The sequence below is a fragment of the Schistocerca cancellata genome, chromosome 5, assembly GCF_023864275.1.
Source record: "Schistocerca cancellata isolate TAMUIC-IGC-003103 chromosome 5, iqSchCanc2.1, whole genome shotgun sequence".
NCBI lineage: Eukaryota > Metazoa > Arthropoda > Insecta > Orthoptera > Acrididae > Schistocerca > Schistocerca cancellata.
In genome coordinates this window covers 254,710,234-254,730,721 of record NC_064630.1, presented here as the reverse complement: position 1 = coordinate 254,730,721, position 20,488 = coordinate 254,710,234, and the positions used below count along the sequence as shown (strand labels likewise).

Here is a 20,488-nt window from a genome sequence, read left to right as displayed (position 1 = left end):
GTACTGAGTGAAGGCATTGTCGCACATATGATTTCAGTGTTACCAAACTGCTTTTCTCTGACTTCCATTTCCTACCGAAAATATGCACGAACTGTCGTCACAGACATTTTTCTCCTGTTAGTACGCAAGGGATGGCGCTGCGGCGTCCGAGTGAGCGAGTTTTCGTTCACACAGTGCACAAATATGTTAATTCTGACACCTTCTATAGCTCATGGAGCAAGAGTGAGTTAGCAATATATCTTTGATCTCATCTTTTTGTGCAGAAGGTCGTCTGTTTCGGTTGTAGGTAGGTTTAGTTTTGTCCTTGTAGCAAAAACTTATTCTGCCTCCAGCTCCGTAGCTATTCTAGAATGTGGTCAATAATCAAGCGTTTTTGCCAATGTTGCTCTCCAGCGTGCAGTCGAACTCAAGGTCTCGCACATGTCGAGACAACATTATGTCACTGTATAGATTGCTCCGCTCTCTCACTTGTTTCGATAAACAGCTTTTTGTGTATATAGACGATACAACTCAGTTTTAGAGAACGAACTATTCGCTCTGTGGTGGAATGTGCACATAATCAGCACTGTATCCGAGTCATATTGCGTTACGATACTTGTGAGAGGTCAGCGAGGACGGAACGTAGCTTTACCAAAGGATGTGGGATCTTCGAGGCCACTGCAACAAAGGAAGTCACTTGTGACGGAGGGCCAAGCACCCTGGGTCAGAGCTTTTCCAACGAAAGGCAAGGTTCGAGTCAGAGACCGGCATACATTTTTAACCTGTCACGGCAGCTCAGTGCGTGTAGGCCGAAATTATACTGAAGGCACAAGTTTGGGCATCATACAGCGAATCTCTATTTTTTAAAGATGGTTTTAAAGTGTTTTCTCATTATCAGTTTTGAATCCGAATCAAACTTACCACAAGGTTCTATAACACGTGCAAACATAGGCTATAAAGACTTAACTATAATGTATTCCTTCAAATCAATGGCCCCCGTACGTTAGTTGTTGGGGTAGGGGGCTAGGCTTGGAGGTATAGAGCATTTTTATTATTTTGGAAGACGAAAAGCGACTTGTAAGTAGCCACAAAAGGTTCTGCTTCCGACGCTGTTAAAACCTGTGTAATACCGAAATTTACATCGTTTCCTTGAAAGAAAATACCTGACTACATTATATTTCTTTTTCTTCCCCTGAGAGATTGGGGAGGCGGTGGTGGGGCCGCCGTGTATCCTTGTTGTCCTTGGGTATGCACGCCCTTGCTTCAACTAGTCGAGTATTTTTTGTTAATTAAGGACAGCATCAGACCCATATGTTTTCGCTGCAGTTACGAATCGGTTAGCCGTGTGTTTTTGTTGACACTGTCATGTGCTCGCCAGAGTTGTGGCCGACGGCGGGAGGCGTGCTGTTCGGTTTTGGCCGGCGATGCGAGCGGCAGGTGGGTGCAGGCAACGTCTTGTCTTGTGGCGCGGGTTAGCGACCCGGCTGGCTGTGCCTTCGCCGGCCCGGCCCGGCCTTGACCACGGCGCGGTGCACGTGCGACTCGACTACACAGTCTCTGGACTCACCCGGTGAGGCGCCCGCAGAAGACGGTGGACGGCGGCGATCTGCGTGGCCAGTGGCAAGCCGGTGCTGAACGTGTGCAGCGGCGGCCGCGCCGGCTCCGGAAACGAGCTGCAGTACGCGAACGGGTCCACGTCGTCCAGGAACTGCACGCGGCACGTCAGGCCGTCGCCCTCCATGCTCACCATCGCTATCGCCTCGCCCTCCTGTCGCCGCGACCTCCGCGCACAGACTGGAGCCGCGACTGTGGCGAGTTGCCGGTGCGACGCGAAGCTGCGCGACACTAGCGCTACCGGCGGGACGGAGCGCAACTGCCGTCGCCAGGTGTGCGCCGGCCGACAGCGTCTGCGCTGACCTCTCCTCTTACGACAGGGGAGATTAGCCTCTTTACTGGAGACGTAGCCCACGAGACCCATAGTCTGCGAGAACTGACAGGTAGGCTGTGTGACGTCACGAAGTCGATGCCTTGCCAGAGAAAGTTTTATGTCAAATCCCGTCTTAATCTTGGAAATTACGTAGATTACTGTCGATATTTTGAACGTTCTTTTTTATAAGATTGGTTATCGCCTCCGAGAACCATAGCAAGAACCAATACGCGGTGTGACGATGTCAGTACTGTATCTGTTACTTGAGAAACTTTGCCAATTCCCTATTGCAGTGGGAAAAGTTCACCAATACTGTTGTCGCACCTTCCTATAAAAGTAATTGAAAACTTACATCTGACACTCTTTTTTCTTTGATGCCTACGTGCAATAACAACAACATCTGTCATTTAATTTAATACATTTCCTGGGCTGCAAATATTTGTTACTAGCGGTAGTGCCCGGGATGTTTAATATCTTCCACACACAAAGTGTTTGGCTCTGCCCTTGTCCATACTCACAGCGAATGCTGCCCGCTTGGGAAACTGCAATCGCTTTAAATCGAAGGTCGTATTTCAATCACTGGGTGTCAACGGAATGCGATCTGTATGAAAAGACGATAATCTGCACCATCTCTTGTTACATTTTGCGATAATTATCTGATTGTGTTTTTGAAGAATTCCTCTTCCATTGTTTCAGTTCAGTTTTCACTGTTTTAAGTAGGCCATGTTTGAGTACAACTTAAAGTGTTCGAACAGTTTACATCACGGTTCGGCAAATCTCGTGTTCTCTTCGATCTTTTGATCGGCAGAATCGCTGCATTATTGCACTACAAAGGTGTATCATCAATAGACCTCGGACTTTTAGGTTCTAAAAATCTTAAATTAGATACCTAAAATAGGTTCTATCATATACAAAAATAGGTTATAAAATTCAGAAAATAGGTGACCAAAATCTGACATTTTATTCTCTAGGAAGATAAATAGATTGATAAAAATCCACTTTATATTATTGGCCATATCCATAATTACAGTCGCAGTAAATAACTAACACTTTCTCCAGATCTTCCGTTGAGAAACTGCATCTCTTGTCTGTTAATCAACAGATGTCCCTGGAGCATATTTAAATGACGGTATTAGGCGCAATGGCACCGCACACTCATGTTCTGTTGGTTTACCTGATAACATGTCAGCCACTGTGCAGGAGGTGTCAGTCCTGTTTTTTTTTTTTTTTTTTTTTTTTTTTTTTTTTTTTTTTTTTTAAGCACTGTCTGTAGTTTCTCACTAACTTTCACGCCAATAGAACCTGGGACCAAGTTGACTTTTCTGTCGCCTCTTCTATCAATTGTAGTTGCGTATAGACTGGTTTCCTGAACGCGTCGGAGCCTTAATAATAAGGATCAAAAATGCATAATGAGTATCTTTGTATGCAAACTCGTTGGAAATTATTGGATCCTTTACAAGATCTTTAGCTGAAGTAATGCTCACTGTCTCCTCCCACAATTTAAGAATAATGTTCTTAATGTCTACCAAATGCTCGCTGTAATATTCCATGCCCTCTAGCCACGTTCCCCAGCGAGAAAGCACGGCTTCTGGTGGAAGTGATAAGTTTGGAAGTGCCTCTCGAAATAACTGGATTCTTGTAAGTGCTTTAACAAAACCCCTTTTGATGGTTGAAACTACCTTACTTACACGTGGAAATTCGAGACGTAGCATGTCTGCTGCACGATTCAAGGCATGGGCAAGACATGTAATATGGATCAAGGCTGGGTAAAATACTTTCAACAATTGAACGGCAGCAATCATGTATGTGGCTGCATCAGTGTAAATTACAAGTACTTTATTTTCATCTAGATTGTTGGGTAAAAGTAATCCGAGGGTTTTATTAACAAAGTGAGCAATTATTTCCTGGCTAGTCTTTTTTAGATCCTTGCTGCAGATAAGATGAGATACAGAGCGAGTGTCAGGATCTAACTTACTAACAAGCAAATTAGCCACATATCGACCTTGTCTGACAGTTGTCTCATCGACAGAGATCCACATGTATGAATCGCCTATATCTTCCCTTATCCTGTTCAATGTATTCTCATATAAAGTATCTAAATAGTTTTTTTATCAGTGTGGATTCTGATGGAATGCTGCGGTGACAGTATTTCTCTAGAAAACTGTTGAAATGGCTATTTTCAATTGCATTGAATGGTATGTGTGCTGCAACAATGCCTCTACGTGGGTCAAGATGAAATTCGTTTTTGTTTGTTGCATTTGTTTTAGTTACAAACGTTTGTTTCAAGTTCGATTAATTTTTTAAATTTGCTTGGTGTTTAATCCATGCAACATGCTGACTTAAATGTGACCTCTGTGCAGAACATACCTAAAAACAAAAAGAAATTAGAAATACTTTGTGGAAGAATTTACGTACGAGATTTGCTTGGCAAAATTAACTTACATTAAGGGTTTAGAAACGATATTTTAGCATTCGTATGTTTCTAGTCCAACTTAACTTGGGAGAAACAGTGGCATCACTGTTCTCTGAGTGGACGCAGCAGATAAAAGGTTAACATTTAACTTACGTCTTTGTTACACACATTGCAGTGAATAACTCTTTCGTCTGTAGATAAATCAGGAAATTATTGTAACCACTGACGAATCGGAGGTCATTTGGAGCTGGTTACTTTCGGCATGCTTGACTTTCCACAAATACGCAGTCGCTGTGAAAGATTTCATCACATCCAAGCAGCACGCTGACCACCTGAACGAAGACAGTGCAGGTGTTTTACGAGAAAACAGGCTATTCCGACAGTGCAGGAAGGCGCCGGAAGCGGATCATAAGGCTCTTCATGGTCTGCCGGCCCATTTGACGGTTCACAGCGAGCGACAGAGCTCTGCGGAGCAGGGCGGGCTGGAACACCCTGGCGTATGTTGTCGGCTGACTCACTATTGGCGTTCACGCATGCAAACAAACCAGTTATCTTTCAATTACTGTTTGCTAAGTAGCCTCGAAGACCGTAAGAGTAATTTTATTTGACAGGAGTTTTAAAAATTAGATACAGTCAGTTCTAACTCGAAGATGGGTGTTTTTAGGATTTTTAAAAATTAGGTACAATCAGGTTCTAACATGAAATTAAGTATATTAGGTATTATCAAACTACAATTTTCGATGAAATATTTGCGTAATTCTTAGCTGGGAAGACTACGAGAGAATGTTAGTTATAAAAAAGTTTAGTTAAATGGATTTTGGTAATAACTTGAAATGAGGTATTTTTAGGTGCTATAAAACTAGCGTTTCCGATCATAAATTTGCGTAATTCGTGTATTTACAACTTTTGTTGCCTTTATTTAATGAGGAGCAAAATAGGTTTTTACCTAAAATCCGAGGTCTAATCATCACGCTGTTAAATAGAAGCCGATAATGTTTAGGCCCATCTGTATATTAAGCAAACCACATTTCTTTGTATGTTGGAGGGTATTCCATGTACCCTTATCATTTTTTCCCTTTCCACTTCCATTTGCTATATACACTCCTGGAAATGGAAAAAAGAACACATAGACACCGGTGTGTCAGACCCACCATACTTGCTCCGGAAACTGAGAGAGGGCTGTACAAGCAATGCTCACACGCACGGCACAGCGGACACACCAGGAACCGCGGTGTTGGCCGTCGAATGGCGCTAGCTGCGCAGCATTTGTGCACCGCCGCCGTCAGTGTCAGCCAGTTTGCCGTGGCATACCGAGCTCCATCGCAGTCTTTAACACTGGTAGCATGCCGCGACAGCGTGGACGTGAACCGTATGTGCAGTTGACGGACTTTGAGCGAGGGCGTACAGTGGGCATGCGGGAGGCCGGGTGGACGTACCGCCGAATTGCTCAACACGTGGGGCGTGAGGTCTCCACAGTACATCGATGTTGTCGCCAGTGGTCGGCGGAAGGTGCACGTGCCCGTCGACCTGGGACCGGACCGCAGCGACGCACGGATGCACGCCAAGACCGTAGGATCCTACGCAGTGCCGTAGGGGACCGCACCGCCACTTCCCAGCAAATTAGGGACACTGTTGCTCCTGGGGTATCGGCGAGGACCATTCGCAACCGTCTCCATGAAGCTGGGCTACGGTCCCGCACACCGTTAGGCCGTCTTCCGCTCACGCCCCAACATCGTGCAGCCCGCCTCCAGTGGTGTCGCGACAGGCGTGAATGGAGGGACGAATGGAGACGTGTCGTCTTCAGCGATGAGAGTCGCTTCTGCCTTGGTGCCAATGATGGTCGTATGCGTGTTTGGCGCCGTGCAGGTGAGCGCCACAATCAGGACTGCATACGACCGAGGCACACAGGGCCAACACCCGGCATCATGGTGTGGGGAGCGATCTCCTACACTGGCCGTACACCACTGGTGATCGTCGAGGGGACACTGAATAGTGCACGGTACATCCTAACCGTCATCGAACCCATCGTTCTACCATTCCTAGACCGGCAAGGGAACTTGCTGTTCCAACAGGACAATGCACGTCCGCATGTATCCCGTGCCACCCAACGTGCTCTAGAAGGTGTAAGTCAACTACCCTGGCCAGCAAGATCTCCGGATCTGTCCCCCATTGAGCATGTTTGGGACTGGATGAAGCGTCGTCTCACGCGGTCTGCACGTCCAACACGAACGCTGGTCCAACTGAGGCGCCAGGTGGAAATGGCATGGCAAGCCGTTCCACAGGACTACATCCAGCATCTCTACGATCGTCTCCATGGGAGAATAGCAGCCTGCATTGCTGCGAAAGGTGGATATACACTGTACTAGTGCCGACATTGTGCATGCTCTGTTGCCTGTGTCTATGTGCCTGTGGTTCTGTCAGTGTGATCATGTGATGTATCTGACCCCAGGAATGTGTCAATAAAGTTTCCCCTTCCTGGGACAATGAATTCACGGTGTTCTTATTTCAATTTCCAGGAGTGTAAATGGATGTAAGTATACTTCCCTCTGAGCTATAATGTAGGTGATTTTGTGATTCAGGTCGTCGCGAAATGTATGTGACAAGAAGTAATGCATTGCCTGACTCCGCCTGCACTGTAACTCTCGGAATTCTAATGTTAAACTTCTCCGTAATGCGCAACGCGCCACTTGCAGCGTCTACCACCAGAGTTTGGTGATCATCACAATAACGCTCTAACGCGTGTTAACACGTGATGAAAACCGCCGCTCTGACTTATCTTCTCTATTAATCATGTCTTGTGAAGATCCCGTCCTGATGAGCAATACTCAAGAATCGGTCAAATGAGAATTTTGTTTGCCCCTTTTTTCCACAGGAAATCTCGGTCTAGCAGCTAGTTTTCCTACAGGTAATTTAGTATGGTCGTTTCACATTGCGTCACTCAGGATGGTTACTCTGGCACGTCCACAACTGAACTGACTACCCAAACACGCCTACCCCTCAATCCAAATTCCCGTTTTCCATTTTCCACGCAATCTCGAAGTAGCGTCCCCCAGGCATTTTTCCTCTTATGTAGGTCGCATCATGCGAAGCCCCACACGAGATCGGGCGAAGAGGGCTCTGCACTGAATAATCATACACTGGAGAGCCAAAGAAACTGGTACACCTGCCTAGTATCGTGTAGGGTCCCCACGAACATGCAGAAGTGCCGCAACACGACGTAGTGCTGGAGGGAATCGACACCATGGATCCTACAAGGCTGTCCATAAATCCGTAAGAGTACGAGGTGGTCGAGATCTCTTCCGAACAACGCGTTGCAAGGCATCCCAGACATGCTCAATAATGTTCATGTCTGGGAAGTTTGATTGTCTCGGAAAGGTTTAAACTCAGAAGAGTGTTCCTGGAGCCATTCTGTAGCAATTTTGGATGTATGGGGTGTTGCATTGTCCTGTTGGAATTTCCCAACCCCGTCGGAATGCACAATGGACACAAATGGATACAGGTGAACAGACAGGATACTGACGTACGTGTCACCTGTCAGAGTCGTATCAAGACGTATCAGGGGTCCCATATCACTCTAACTGCACACGCCCCACACCATTACAGAGCCTCCACCAGCTTGAACAATGCCCTGCTGACATGCAGGTTGTCTCCATACCTGGACAAGTCCATCCGCTCGATACAATTTGAAACGAGGTTCGTCCGACCAGGCAACATGTTCCCAGTCATCAACAGTGCAACGTCGGTGTTGGCGGGCCCAGGAGAGGCGTAAAGCTTTGTGTTGCGCAGTCATCAAGGATACACGAATGGGCTTTTGGCTCAGAAAGCCCATATCGATGATGTTTCGTTGAATGGTTTGCACGCTGAAACTTGTTGATGTCCCAGCAATGAAGTCTGCAGCAATTTGCGGAAGCGTTGCACTTCTGTCACGTTGAACGATTCTCTACAATCGTCGTTGGTCCCTTTCTTGCAGGATCTTTTTCCGACCGCAGCGAAGTCAGATTTTTGATATTTTACCGGATTACTGATTTTGACGGTACATTCGTGAAATAGTCGGTCGGGAAAATCCCCACTTCACCGCTACCTCGGAGATGCTGTATCCCATCGCTCATGCGCCGATTACAACACCACGTTCAAACTCACTTAAATCTTGATAACCTGTCATTGTAGCATCAGTAACGGATGTAACAAATACGCCAGACACTTGTTGTCTTATATAGGCGTTGCCGACCGCAGCGGAGTATTCTGCCTGTTTACATATCTCTGTATTTGAATACTGGTCTAAACCAGTTTATTTGGCGCTTCAGTGTATTAGCCTTCACGACGCATAGATATCTATATGAGTGCTGTTTGTTCATTCGGACATGTCTGAAAGAAGAAACACGACTCATATAGATATATAACTAATATTTGTTCCATAAAAGTTTCACGGTACTGCAGCCTCGATGACACTCTATCAGGATAATGAGAACTTCACAATTGAAAGAGGACTCACTTAAGAAGATTCCATAAAACCAAAAGTATTCCCAGCAGTCCTAGAGGAAATTTTCAATACCTTAAACTTGGACAACGAAGCAAAAGTACATTTTAATGCAACACATCTCAACCACTGGTGACATTGTACTGCCTGGAGCAGATAAACGCCAACTACTGCAAGATAAGTTTGAAAATCAGTTACAATAAGATTAACATAGTATATAAATAACAGATCAACAATAAAGCAATACAAATTAACAAGTGAAACAGAAAGATTTGACGACCGGCTGGCTGCCGCGATGTGTGTGTGTGTGTGGGGGGGGGGGGGGGGGGGAGGAGGAGGGTGGAGGAAGGTGGAGAAGAGTTATGTACATAGGGGATTTTACCTTGGGTGTGTAGACAGGTGGAACTTTTTGTAGTTGTCGTTCAGTGCGCAATGTGCGTTGGCTGTAATCGCGTATTACAAAAACTCGGATAGTTTTGTAAGGCTCATGACGCTTTCCACCGAGAGCTTAATTTATTCCCACGGACTCGCGTGCCATCTTCCAACATTGAAACCATTGGTAGCACTACAAAGAAAAGACGTGGTAGCATAATCTTCTCGGTAATAACCAGATGTTACTTTTTTGAAGGTGAACATGGTGATGGTAAACTCTAAACGTTATGCTGACATGATGGTAGCATTTTCTCTGTCTAAAGGCAATGCCAACGATCTAGATGAAATAAAAAAAACATTCTCCCAGCAAGATGATGCAACAAACTAAACTGACATACTGGCTGGACACGCATTTCCTGGTCGTCTTAGAAGCAGAAATGGCGATATTCCGTTGCCTTCCCATTGACCAGATTCATCGTCTCCAGAATTTTTTTATTTTGTGTTTCTTCACGTCCTGGAAAACGAAATGAGACCCAGAGACGATCAGAATGAATGTAACTTTCCTTTCCTTCCGTGGTATCCATTCTTTTACTTTTCCAGATTTTGTGTAAAATTTCAAACAGGTAGAAATTTCAGAACTTTCAGAACTCGATTTAGAGAGCATATAGACTGCTACAGACTCGATAGATATAACAAATTAGCAGTGACAATACACGTTAAAAGCACAGGCCACCCATTGAAAAACGAAAACAACTTTGAAATTTTACACAAAATGGGAAAAAGTGGAAGAATGGGTATCATGGAAGAAAAGGAAATTTTCATCAAAATACATTAGACTCGTGATGATCCGACATTTGACCTTTGACACTCTCGGTAGTCCGATTCCGCGTCGGAGGTCGGCACTGCGCTGGCTCCAGACACAGGCAGGCACATACTTGTCATGACAAGCACTTGTTGCCGTCGGCCACGTGCCTCACGCCAGTATAAAACTATGTGTTATTGAGAGGGCTCCTTTCATATTATTAGTGAGTTTCAATTTTCCTACGTGGATTAATTGTTCTTTTTTAATTTTTGTTCCGAAAAGTGTTGTGTGATACCGAGCACAAGTCGAAACGCTAAATGTAAGCATAACTTGATCTTCTCACAGGTAAGAGTTTTAACGCATGGTTCTTTCTGAGGTTTCCTTCCTGAAACCTTTTTTTCTTCCTCCATTACAAAAGATTTTGTTGGGAATTGTTGCAAGTTTAAGCTTGTTTTATCGGCATTATCTTACTGATAAATGGGAAATTATTAAAAGGTATGACAGTGGTGAATCTCCAACTTCCATTTCTAAAGCTTTTGGTATCGGGCGACCTATATGAATATAATAGCGAAGTTACCAAGGATGAGCTTTCATTTTGTGATGAAATTAAAATTCCGCAAGACGATGCAGACAGTGTAAAACAGCGGTAAAGCAGAAGAATTCGTAAAACCGTAGATGACTAAGAGCAAAACTCTTCGCATGAGCGAATACCCTCAAGTTGAGGAAGCTCTGTACGTTTGGTTTAAACAACAAAGAGGCGGACATCTCCCTATTTAGGGAGATATTTTAAAACAGAAAGCCCAGTATTTTTTATCGTGAAATGATCAACAACGATGATTTTCGAGCCAGCGATCGTTGGTTTCAAAGCTTTAAGAAGCGGCTTGGCATTCGTTTTGTTGCAGTTGAGCGGAGAAAAACTACCATCTGACGACACTGAAGTTTGTCAATTCATTCAAGATTTAGACACAAAAATTGACGAACTAGGCCTACGCCCAAACACCTGTATAATGCCGATAAAACAGGCATAAACTGGCAACAACTCCCAAAAAAATGTTTTGTAATGGAGGATGAAAAAAAAATTTCAGGAAGGAAACCTCAAAAAGAGCCATGCGTTAAAACTCTTACCTGTGGGAAGATCAGGTCCCCACGGGCATTTAAAAACATAAAAGTCAAATCTCTCCCAGCGACGTACAAAAGCCAAAGCCAAGAGTGGATTACTGAAGAAGTTTTTTTAGATTGCTTTTCTAACCATTTTCTACAAGAAGTCAAACAACACTTAAAGAGAAAAAAATCTGGCATTGAAGGCCCTTTTGCTGTGAGATAATGCTCCAGGACAACCGGACGAAGACTAATTGAAAGTTAAGATGTTGATGGTTATATAGAGGTTTGTATTTGACAAAAAATACGACTGCACTGATTCAGCCGATGGATCAAAATGTTATCAAAACACTGAAAGCAAATTACAAAAAGCGGCTGCTGATTGATATTGTCAGCCAACCTGACACAGACATCACATCTGTCATACAAAAATTAACATCACGAATGCCATTTGCTTGGCGTCAAGTCAAGCCTTTAACTCCGATATAATCTAGAGAAAATATTTGGCCAGAAAACCCATTTCTTACAAGGAAAGACGACAGAGATAACAGATTTGAAGATAATAACGAAGTTACCAATGCCGCAATTACATTTTGTGATGAAATTAACATTCCACAAGAAGATGCAGAAGAATTGAGAAGATGGGTGTTAGACGACAACCTTGTATCTGAACTAACTGAAGAGGAGGTAGTTCAGGAAGTTACGGCTCATGTTGTAGACGACGAACCGATTGAGGCGGCCACGGAAGTGAAATGCACTGTCATTTGCTATGAGGCTATAGCGGCTGTCAACATTTAAGGTACGTTGATGTGAAGAGAGGGAACTCGACTAAGAGAACATTATGAAGTTAAAGGACATTCAAGAAAAATGCAATTTTGTCAATAAAAGTTTGTTGGGAGACCGTGGCTGTTATATGAAATAAATTGTTAATGGTGTACAACAACCAACCACAAATTGGTTTTAGGTTACTTTATTTAAAAAGTACCGATACCGGTTTCGAATTTTTCACAATTCATCGTCAGACAGTGTTTTTCATCCTTTAATCAAAACAAATTATACATTTGTTTCCGGTACACCATCAACAATTCAAGAAAAAGTCACAACGGACTCTTTGCGAAAGAAAAAAAAGTTAGATTTTTTAAAGCGATAAATACGCCGTTTGCATACATTTATTTATTTATTCATCGTATGGCATACATCGCTACTATTATAGACTTTATATACAATTTAATTACGAATTGACATCCAGACATTGAATATAATCGATAGCCTCCGAGCTAGGAAATCGATCAAGGTTTCTTTGTAAACTGAAATGCTCGGTTTTCACATATGGAAGAAACAAACTACTGTTCGTAGCCACGTCACGTACAGAGAAAAAACAAATGTACGAAAATTTAGTCGGATGAAAGAGAAGCTGAAGTACATAATATAGTGAGAAATATGATGCAAAAGAGACAAGTTATTTCTTTTGAAGAGCTTGAATTTATGCTTTGCTCTTGGTAGCATAGAAGTGTGTTTTTCTTTCTGTTTGTTAAAAGCTGGCTTTTCTGATATTCTCATAGCTAAAACAATAAAAATCACCTTAAACAGCTTGAGTGCCAGTGGTATGCAAGAAGAAACGGCTTTGTATTACAGCACAGAACGAGAATGTAACATAATATGTACACGGTCGAGTCACATTAGTGTGACCACGGCCTATGTTCTACATCAACGTGAAATAACAACTCACTGACGGCAGGTGGCAGCATGTAATATTTGTGGCTTTGCAGCCATCATTTTTTTATTCAGCTACAAGAAGCTTTTTTTTACAGCAGTTTAGAAGGCAGCTGTGACAAGATGACGTAATGTGGTGTGAGGTACCGATGACAGATAGATGGTTTGTTCAGTGCGGGTATCGTGAGAACGACCGCCTAAATTGTGGTTCTCCTCCGCGATTGGCTGCTGCCTTCGGAAGTTGCGCGCCAAAATGGTAATCTTCTACTATTTAAGTATTTGAAAAATTAAACAGCGTATTTACTTGCATTTCAAATTAAAGCATCTCTCAATAGCGTGCTATCTTTCCATTATTTCACGAGTATTAAAACCAGAAGAATAATAAACAACTGCAAAACGAAACCTACGGCTGCTTTCTGCGCAGAGGACAACTACAGAAGAGTGCAAGTTGGTGAAAATTTATTAGAACTTAAGCTTTCCACTCAGGGCGGTGGAAGCTAATAGGCACCTTGAGTGTACTGCAGTGTGAGTACAAATGAGATCAGTGAGACGTCATCTGTGATAACACAGAGGAGGTATGAAGAAGAGAAATATTTTAGAGGGAAGGCGTTATTCATACACACGTAAATATCACCATCTATCTCTCTCTAACGCTCTTTTTCAACTTTCCGTAAGCACTAGCAGTGGAGGGTACATAAAGTGTGCCGGGGAGGATGCAGAAAACAGTGCAGTCGTTGGCGTCATGTGGAAACGGAATGATTTATCTGACGTGCAGAAGGGCATGTTCATTGGTTTTTGGGCCAAGGGTGAAATCATATGCGAAACGGCTAAGTGTGTAAACTATTCACGTGCCGCCTTGGTTAAAGTATACAGTGCATGGCAAAATGGCGCTGTCGAGAACAGGCGCTGAGGCAACTGCAGTGCACTGCGGGGCATATATGACGGGAGTGAATGACGGCAAAAAATGTTCAAATGTGTGTGAAATCTTATGGGACTTAACTGCTAAGGTCGGTACCTTCATCAGTCCCTAAGCTTACACACTACTTAACCTAAATTATCCTAAGGACAAACACACACACCCATGCCCGAGGGAGGACTCGAACCTCCGCCTGGACCAGCAGCACAGTCCATGACTGCATCGCCCTAGACCGCTCGGACAATCCCGCGTGGCGTGAATGACGGCGTACGGGCCGCTAGATGTGCAACTGTTGAACAGCTGACCGCCCAGATGAACCGAGGAGTTACCAATAATGTCTCCTCAACAACCGTTCAGCGAACGTTACAGTGTATTGGTCTCCACAGCAGGTGCCTAGTTCATGCATCCATGCTTACTGCTGTTTATCACCGACGAAGGCTGGAACTGGCACGCCAGTGCCGCACTGGACGTCCAGTGAGTGGTGACAGGTGGCCTCTTCCGAAGAATCACTGTTTAATGCTCCAGCACACAGACGGCCGTTGGCGTGTACGGTGTGGAACGTCTGAAAGCAAACATCTTGCACGCTTTATGGTGTGGGGAATGTTTTCGTGGCATTCCCTGAATGATCATGTCATTCTGGAAGGCACAATGGATCAATAAAAATATGCATCTATCCTCTGGTTACATATCCACCTCTACGTGCTCGTTGTTTTACCTCGGCAGAATGGCATCTACCAGCAGGACAACGCAACGTGTCACACAGCTTGGAATGTACGAGCGTAGCTCGAGGAGCACCAGGCTGAGTTTCCGCAATTCCCTGCCCGCCAAACTCCACGGATTTAAGCCCAATCGAGAATATGTGGGACCATCTCGATCGCTCTGGTCGCTCCATTGATACTCAACCGAGAAATGCAGAGTAACTGGCCTGGCCTCGGCGCTGGAGTCAGCATGGTTCCACGTCCCTGTCGGTACCCTCCAAAACCTCACTGATTCTCTTCCTGCACGTTTCGAAGCGGTCCGCGCTGCAAAATGACAGTTGGTCACATTAATGTGACAGGTCAGTGTATAATCAAGCACCTTCCTTTTGAAAATGCGTTTGATTTCTATTTGTTTATAAATTTTTTCATTGATAACACAGCATATTTGTTGACTGTAAAGAACAAGGTGTCTCGTATTGCGCGTCACACGAAGTCAGTGGCATTCATATTACCCGCTCCGTACAGCTGCATGTCATGGGCTAGACACATGTCACGCCTTGCGGATGCCTCCCGCGTGACGCGGGGCTGTTAATCACAACAGCAGCTCCTCCTTAGCGACTAAACGCTTAACGCGCTGCTAGTCTGACGCCGTGCCGCTGGCCAGGTTTCCCACCCTGCGTGACCGAAATACACAGCCGTGTCGAGTCGCCAGCGCGGAACTCATCGCATTTCTCGCCACGGCGCGACGGCAGCGATGATACGCGCGTGACCGAGTGTGGTTGCAGAACCCACGCGCTCCCGGCCACTTCCTCAGTGATTACAGCGACGCTTGACTCACTCATCCGCAGGTTCCTCAACAGAGCGGAACACCAGCCTGCCAAATGCACCCTCATTAGCTTCACCGCAGCTGCGCTTCCTCATATTTTCGTCTCTCTTCTTAAGCCATGCCGAGACCAGTACATTTGCAACCGGTACTCGCTACGTTTCAACACGTCTCCAGAAGACCTTACCATCCTTGATCACCGAATACCGTTGGTGCTCGATCGTATCCTCATTCCTTAGAATAACCGAAGATCTCGGCTGTAAACAATGGTTTTGACAAATTGCACAGTAAAGTTTCAATAAAGTATCGTATTGCAATTATGACGTTCATTCAGATGAAACTTGGTCAGTGCGTCTACCTTTGCCTTACACGTAAGGTGGAACCATGTAACTGCAGGGATGGTGGCGCCATCTATTAGTAGAGAGAATGACGCGTGCGCACCGTTTGATGTTGCATAGCGCCAGTGTGGTTTCACGCCGAAGAGAAGATGGTCACACAAGTTATCGTCCACTACCGAACATGCAGGCGAGTAAGCAGGAACAACGAGGAGTGATTCGATTTTTGGCGGCGGAGGAAGTTGGAGGCCGTGAAATGTATCGACGGATGAAGGCTGTGTACGGTGAGTACAGTGTGAGTCGTTCAAGTGTTGTGGAATGGTGCAAACGATTCTTTGAGGGGCGCGAGTCACTGGAAACGATGCTCGTCCTGGACAGGCTCATCGTGTCGTCACGCCGGTAATGGTTGTCGCAGAATCACCGTGGACGAGATCCATCGGTTACTGGACATTAGCGGGGCACCACCCACACCATAATGCATCAACACTTGAACTTTCGAAAAATCTGTGCGCAGTGGGTTCCCCAACAACTGACCACCGAACAGCGCAACACTCTAATGGCGCTGTCTTTTGTTATCTGCAACGTTATCATGAGGAGGAATACGGCTTTTTTTCTCGTATTTTCACAGGTGATGAAACATGGTGTCACCATTTTGAACCGGAAAGCAAGCGTCAGGGCAAGCAGTGGAAACATGCGACTTCACCACCTCCAAAGAAACCAAATGCCGTGCACACCGGTTTTGGTAAGGTCACGATGTCCTTGTTTGAGCACAAGGGCCCACTGCTTGTCGAGTTCCTGGAACGGGGAACCACCATCAATGCCCAGCGTTATCAAGCCACTTTACAGAGCCTTAGACGAGCCATCAAGTCGAAACGCCGAGGCATGTTGTCCAGTGGCGCTATACTCCTGCATGATAATGCCCGCCCACACACGGCCAATGCGGCGAAGACGACATCACAGCAGTTGCGGTGGCAAACGCTGGAACAGCCACCGTACAGTCCCGACCTTTAACCATGTGACTTTCATGTGTTTGGACCTCTAAAATAGCTATTCGCGGACATCGATTCGCAACGGACGACGAAGTGTGTGACTGGTTCCAGGTCTGGATCCGACAGCAGCCTACTAACTTCTTCAAAAATGGAGTCGACCAGCTATTGTTGCAATGGGATAAATGTGCCAACAGTTTTGGCGACTATTTTTGAGTATCTGTACTATGTATAACTACATTTTTGAGTTAATAATATCGTTACCGTTACTTTACACTAGTGACCGGGTTTCATTTGAATGCCCCTTATACATGTAGTATGATTTTTTAATTCAGATAATTCATTGATTCCAAATTCTAGATTTTCGAAAAGCACTTGACACAGCACGGTACCCTATAGTAGGCTCTTAACGAAGGTAGCTGTATATGGAATAGGTTCCCAGATGTATCAGTAGCTAGAGGACTTCTTAAGTAATGGAACCCAGTATGTTGTCCTCGATGGCGAGTGTTCATCAGAGACAAGGGTACCGTCAGGAGCGCCCCAGGGGTAGGACTGCTATTGTTTTCTATATACATACATGATCTGGCGGCTAGGGTGGGCAGCACTCTGCGGTTGTTTGCTGATGATGCTGTGGTATATGGGAAGGTGTCATTTTTGAGTGACTGTGGAATGATACAAGATGACTTAGATAAAATTTCTAGTTGATGTGATGAATAGCAGCTGGGTCTAAATGTAGAAAAATGTAATTTAGTGCAGGTGTTCAGGAACAACGAACCCGTGATGTTGGGATACAGCATTAGTAGTATCCTGCTTGACACAGTAATGTTGTTTAAATATCTCGGGTAACGTTGCAAAGCGATAGCAAACAGAATGAGAGTACGAGTATAAGGATTATGGCAGGGAGGCGAATAGTCGACTTCGATTTATTGGAAGAGTTTTAGGAAAGGGTGGTTCACCAGTGAAGGAGACCGAACCTAGGACGCTAGTGCGACCTGTTCCTCGGTACTGCTCGACTGTTTTGGATCCGCACCAGGTCGGATTAAAGGAAGACAAAGAAGCAATTCAGAGGTGGGCCGCTAGATTTCTTGCTGGCAGGTCCGAACAACATGTTAGTGTTATGGAGATGCTTCGGGAGATCAAATGGGAATCCCTGGAGTGAAGGCGGTCTTTCCGAGGAACGTTATTGAGAAAATTTAGGGAACCGGCATTTGAAGCTGACTGCAGAACAATCTTACTACCGCCACATTCATTTCGGTTAAGGACTACGAAAGAAAGATACTGGACATTAGGGCTTATGCGAAGGCATATAGATAGTCGGTTTTCCCTAGCTCTATCTGCGAAGGGAACAGGAAAGGAAAAGACTAGTTGTACAGCGTACCTTCAGCCACGCACTGTACTGTGGCTGACGGAGTTACTTGAATATGTAGATGTAGATGTAGTCTACACTAACACCATATTTTTAAAATGTAAAATTCTACCCAAAATTTTCTTCTTAAAAATTCGTCAGTAGGTGCTTAACACTGTTTATCTGCAAAATAAGTGCATTTAACATGGGTCAGCATTGACTTACCACTGTTTACTTGCTTGGCGAACTAACGAAACATTAGTGTGTAGCATCTAAAAAACACAACTTATAAAAGGTCCTAACTATTTAATTTTTTGATACTAACATTTGCGTCAACAGTTTCTGCAATAATAAAGTACACAATCTCGAAAATTAAGTGTGCGCTGATATGAAACTTCGTGGCAGATTCGCAGGAGAGCTTCTGTAAAGTTTGGAAGGTAGGAGACGAGGTACTGGCAGAAGTGAAGCTGTGAGGACGGGGCGTGAGTCGTGCATGGGTAGCTCAATCGGTAGAGCACTTGCCCGCGAAAGACAAAGGTCCAGAGTTCGAGTCTCGGTCCGGCACACAGTTTTAATCTGCCAGGAAGTTTCAGAACGACAATGGTTCACGTGATATGAAATCAGCGTTCTCCAAGGCAGGGAAACGTGAAAATATCGAACATTCACGTGATGAGCCACCGATCGCATTCTTTTCTGCGGCGCTATATTCGGTAAAATAAGCGAAGTCTTGAGAAGACGAGATGGAAGAACTATTTTCCGGTCTCCTAAGAAGTAAGAGGAGATGCTACGTCCTGTAAAGAACAGTCTCGGCCTCGGGATCCCTGGGATTTATAACATCCGTTGTGAATGCGGAAGCAATTACATCGGTCAGTCCGTCCGCAGCGATTCTGACGGCTGTGCAGAACATTGACGGCATATTGAAAATTCGAGAACTGGAGAAATCTGCAGATGCTCAGCACAGCCTCACAAACAAACACAAGATACTGTTTGAGGAAACACGTGTTTTATCCCAGGCTCCTACATACTGGGATTTTGCAATTACAGAGGCTGTAGAAATAAGAATGTGCGAGAAGAACTTCAACCGTGACAGCGGATATAATCTTAGCGGTGCATGGAAGCGAGCTTTCGGTGCAGAAAAGAGAGATATTCGTCGCAATGTTTAGCCTATCGAAGCCGTCTATGGGCTATACAAATGTAAGGTCATCACAACGGCAATTCTGACAGTCATTTGCTCCTGACGAAGATGATAGAGGTAATCGTCGAAAGTTCTAAGTTTTACCTTGAATTGATGCGGTAAGAAGTCCGAGAATCCGTATACGAATATGTAATTTGAGGCAGATTTTCGATTTTACATTAACACGCCATGAAGCACATTAAGTGACGATATTTTTCTTTTTTATAATTCGTTGAGAAGCCATCAATTAGATGGCTGCTCTTGAGGTGAAAAAGCTACGTACAAGAAAGGCGTGTTTCTCTACCGTAGAAAGCAGTGAGCACGGACAGAATTTAATGGACCATTTGCAAACAAGGTTATCTAAGGTGGCACAAGCTCGAAAAATATCTGAACGGGGAAAGAAATGTGCCATTAGGAAAGCCAAGTCTGGGCTTTGGATCTTAATCTTCCAGAATCTTTGCAACAGGAAACATTGGTGGGTTTTTACCATCACGAGTCGTTGGCAGTGGAATGCTGCACCTACACTGTATTTATGAACAGTTATTTTCTCAGGCGAGACTTTTTTAATAGGTCTAGGGGATCATCGAATGTTTTTTCGATAGGTGCAGCAAATAAGGAGAATGCTCGACCACTTTATTTCGGTGAACCGGGGCTAAGTACTTACATCTCTTGGCGGAAAATAGGAAGTTTAAATACAGTTGATCGGATGAGTTAAGAAAACTACGAAAACCGACTGTAAGAACTGATATTTTACCATAGAATTGCTTTAGTAAACTTTTCTCTTGATTGTCAGTAAAGACAGGAGTAGAACATTATATCACCTACTCTAGCGGCCAAGTATGACGTCGCACACTTGAACAATACGGTCTGAAATGACCAGACGTGCTCCCCAGGTGGCTATAGAAAGTTGCTACCTATGTGGGCTGCAACATTTCGAAGGCTGTATTTCAAGTCAGTGGGTAGTTACAATTATAGCTGACCAGCGGGAACCCGTTTGCGTTAGAGCAACGACCTTTGACGCCGACTGCTGAGTGTGGGCGAACTCCATGTTAATGAGTGGCGTTACAGACAGAAGTCGTCCAGCGTTGAACAGAAGTTACAGGAAAACTTTCTGTGTTTCACACGGCGCACGGAAAAACACCGACAACGTGAAGAATGTTGGGCGAGATGGGAACCTCATCATTACCGAGACGGAAAAATTCGTGATTTGGAAGCTGTGGGAGGGTCAAAGCTCGGATTTAGTGATGGATGTGCGTCTGATATATCGTTAAGAAACACAATAAAAGCGTTCCTTCGTACAGTGAATTAGAAAGATGGTACCATAGACAACCTCACAAAAGAGTTTAAAAAGGATTCGTGGTGTAGAGACTGGCGCTCACTGGGAAATAAATGCAGCTGTGTATTCAGTATTTCAGACGCAGCCTGGATAC

The 20,488-nt window shown here is 44.6% G+C and overlaps 1 protein-coding gene across 5 annotated transcripts in view; it reads right to left on the bottom strand.

Moving 5' to 3' along the window:
- LOC126188884 (FH1/FH2 domain-containing protein 3) overlaps positions 1-20,488 on the bottom strand; it is a 637,930-nt gene that overhangs the window by 499,252 nt on the left and 118,190 nt on the right. The window contains exon 1 of one of the 5 annotated variants that reach the window (XM_049930559.1): positions 1,547-1,972. The exons of the other annotated variants lie outside the window; for them this stretch is intronic. Coding sequence (XP_049786516.1) covers positions 1,547-1,957 — 411 coding nt within the window. The 5' untranslated portion in view covers positions 1,958-1,972. Of the gene's footprint in view, positions 1-1,546; positions 1,973-20,488 lie in introns of those variants that run through there. 5 annotated transcript variants of the gene reach the window in all.